Genomic DNA, 1,809 nt, shown 5'->3' on the forward strand with positions numbered 1-1,809 from the left:
GAGTGCCAGCGACCACCGGAACAGCGCCGCGTCATGCGACCGCGTTCGAGAAGATTCTGCGCCGGGTAGGACGCGCAAGTGTGCCGAGTAGCGTCCAGCGCACAGCTCGCGGACGCACGTGGGAGCAATCGACGAGGAACGCGTTCGCAGTGGAAGAGCGCTCTCTCTTTCTCGACGGCGGCCTCCTTGTTCGTGTTTCTTCAGTTCGGTGGGCACAAGTTCGCCTAATTAAAACAGTTGTTTTGCCCTACTCTATCCATCTGTCGTCTTGTCATCCGTGACAAAACTGGTGGAGGTGCGGGGTAATCGCTACCCATGCAGCGTACCCCTCCGACACGCCGTGCAGCAAGCCCAATTCTGAGCCCCGGACGGCGCGTCTTCCTGGATCAGGACCAGCCACGTACAAGTCGACGTCTACAAAATCAACCACCCGAATTTGGACTCTTGCACGACGGAACGAGGACGAAGGCCAAATTCGTCATGACTTCCCAAGGCCAGCAGATGGAAGCCAGTGCACCGCAAATCATCTACATGCCCATCGCCCCTCGGGCGCCGATGCCCTTCCGTGGGGAGCCATTTGAAGACGTGGAAGACTGGATCCAGTATTACGAACGGGTCGCCCGCCAAAACGGATGGACCCCGAAGCAATGCCTGGAGAACGTCTACTTTTCACTAGAAGAGACTGCCAAGTCTTGGTACGAAAACCACGAAGCTTCACTTGCATCGTGGGAAATCTTCAAAGAAGACCTAAAGCGGGCATTTGCGAACCCGTACCGACGGCAGCGTGCCGAGGATCTCCTTCAGACAAGGGTCCAAGGTCCAAATGAAACCGTCACCAGCTTCGTGGAAGGAGTGCTCCGCCTGATTGCCCGCGCCGACCCCCGGGCCAGCGAAGAAAAGAAGTTGCAAACTCTTATGAAAGGTGTGAAGAGTGACATCTTTGGTGGCCTCATTCGTAATCCCCCAACGACAGTGAGTGAGTTTGTTACTGAGGCAACAAACATTGAAAGGGCGCTACAGGCAAGAGCTGGCCACTATCACAGGCTCACTGGCGGCCCTAGTGTCACTACACTGGCGCACAACCACCGTGAAACGCTTGCCGCCGAGCCCGGAAATCTTCGCGACATTATTCGTAGCATCATCCGGGAAGAACTTAACGCCGCCGTCCCCTGCGTGGCTTCCGTGGCCGATAGTCGACTGGACGTGACCACTGGCGGCACCGAACGCACTAGAGACACAATTCGCGACATCATTCGGGAAGAATTGACGAAGATGCTTCCATCGTCTGAACGCGCAGCATCCGTTTCCATCGCGGAAGTCGTTCGGCAGGAAGTGCGACGCTCGCTTGTGCCAGAACCCCCTGTCCAGGTTGTCCCTGAGCAGCCAGCCTTGACGTATGCAGCCGTAGTCCAAAATTCACCTCCCGCAATTCCTCGCCAATACCTGGCTCCAACACGACGGGAACCACCATCGCAACAATACGCACCCACAACCCATCGCGGCCCCCGGAAAAGCGACGTGTGGAGGACGGCCGACAACCAACCTTTGTGTTTCCACTGTGGAGAGGCCAATCATGTCTACCGCCACTGCCCCTACCGCGAACTTGGACTCCGCGGATATCGGCCGAACGACCCGTGTCCAAGATACGGCCAGCATCCACGGGACATCGCCGAGTATTTGCGCCGCCCGCCGTCTCCGCCACTGATTCAGCGCCGAGAATCCCGTTCGCCGTCACCCCGTCGCCCAGCGTCTCCTGCTCGCCAACTTCGCCGTGAGAGCTCCTCTCCCCTGCCCCGGCGGGAAAACTAG

At 58.2% G+C, this 1,809-nt stretch overlaps 1 protein-coding gene across 1 annotated transcript; it reads left to right on the plus strand.

Annotated features, from left to right (window-relative positions):
* Window positions 1-309: 309 nt before the first annotated feature.
* LOC144160765 (uncharacterized) lies at window positions 310-1,809 on the plus strand (the record flags this gene model as incomplete). The annotated part of the gene is made up of 2 exons (XM_077691941.1): window positions 310-1,060; window positions 1,151-1,809. Coding segments are annotated over 2 exons (1,410 nt in total), but the record flags the coding sequence as incomplete, so codon positions are not given.

This window comes from Haemaphysalis longicornis, unplaced genomic scaffold, assembly GCF_048455015.1.
Source record: "Haemaphysalis longicornis isolate Haplotype H1 unplaced genomic scaffold, Haemaphysalis longicornis Haplotype H1 scaffold_11, whole genome shotgun sequence".
NCBI classification, from domain to species: domain Eukaryota; kingdom Metazoa; phylum Arthropoda; class Arachnida; order Ixodida; family Ixodidae; genus Haemaphysalis; species Haemaphysalis longicornis.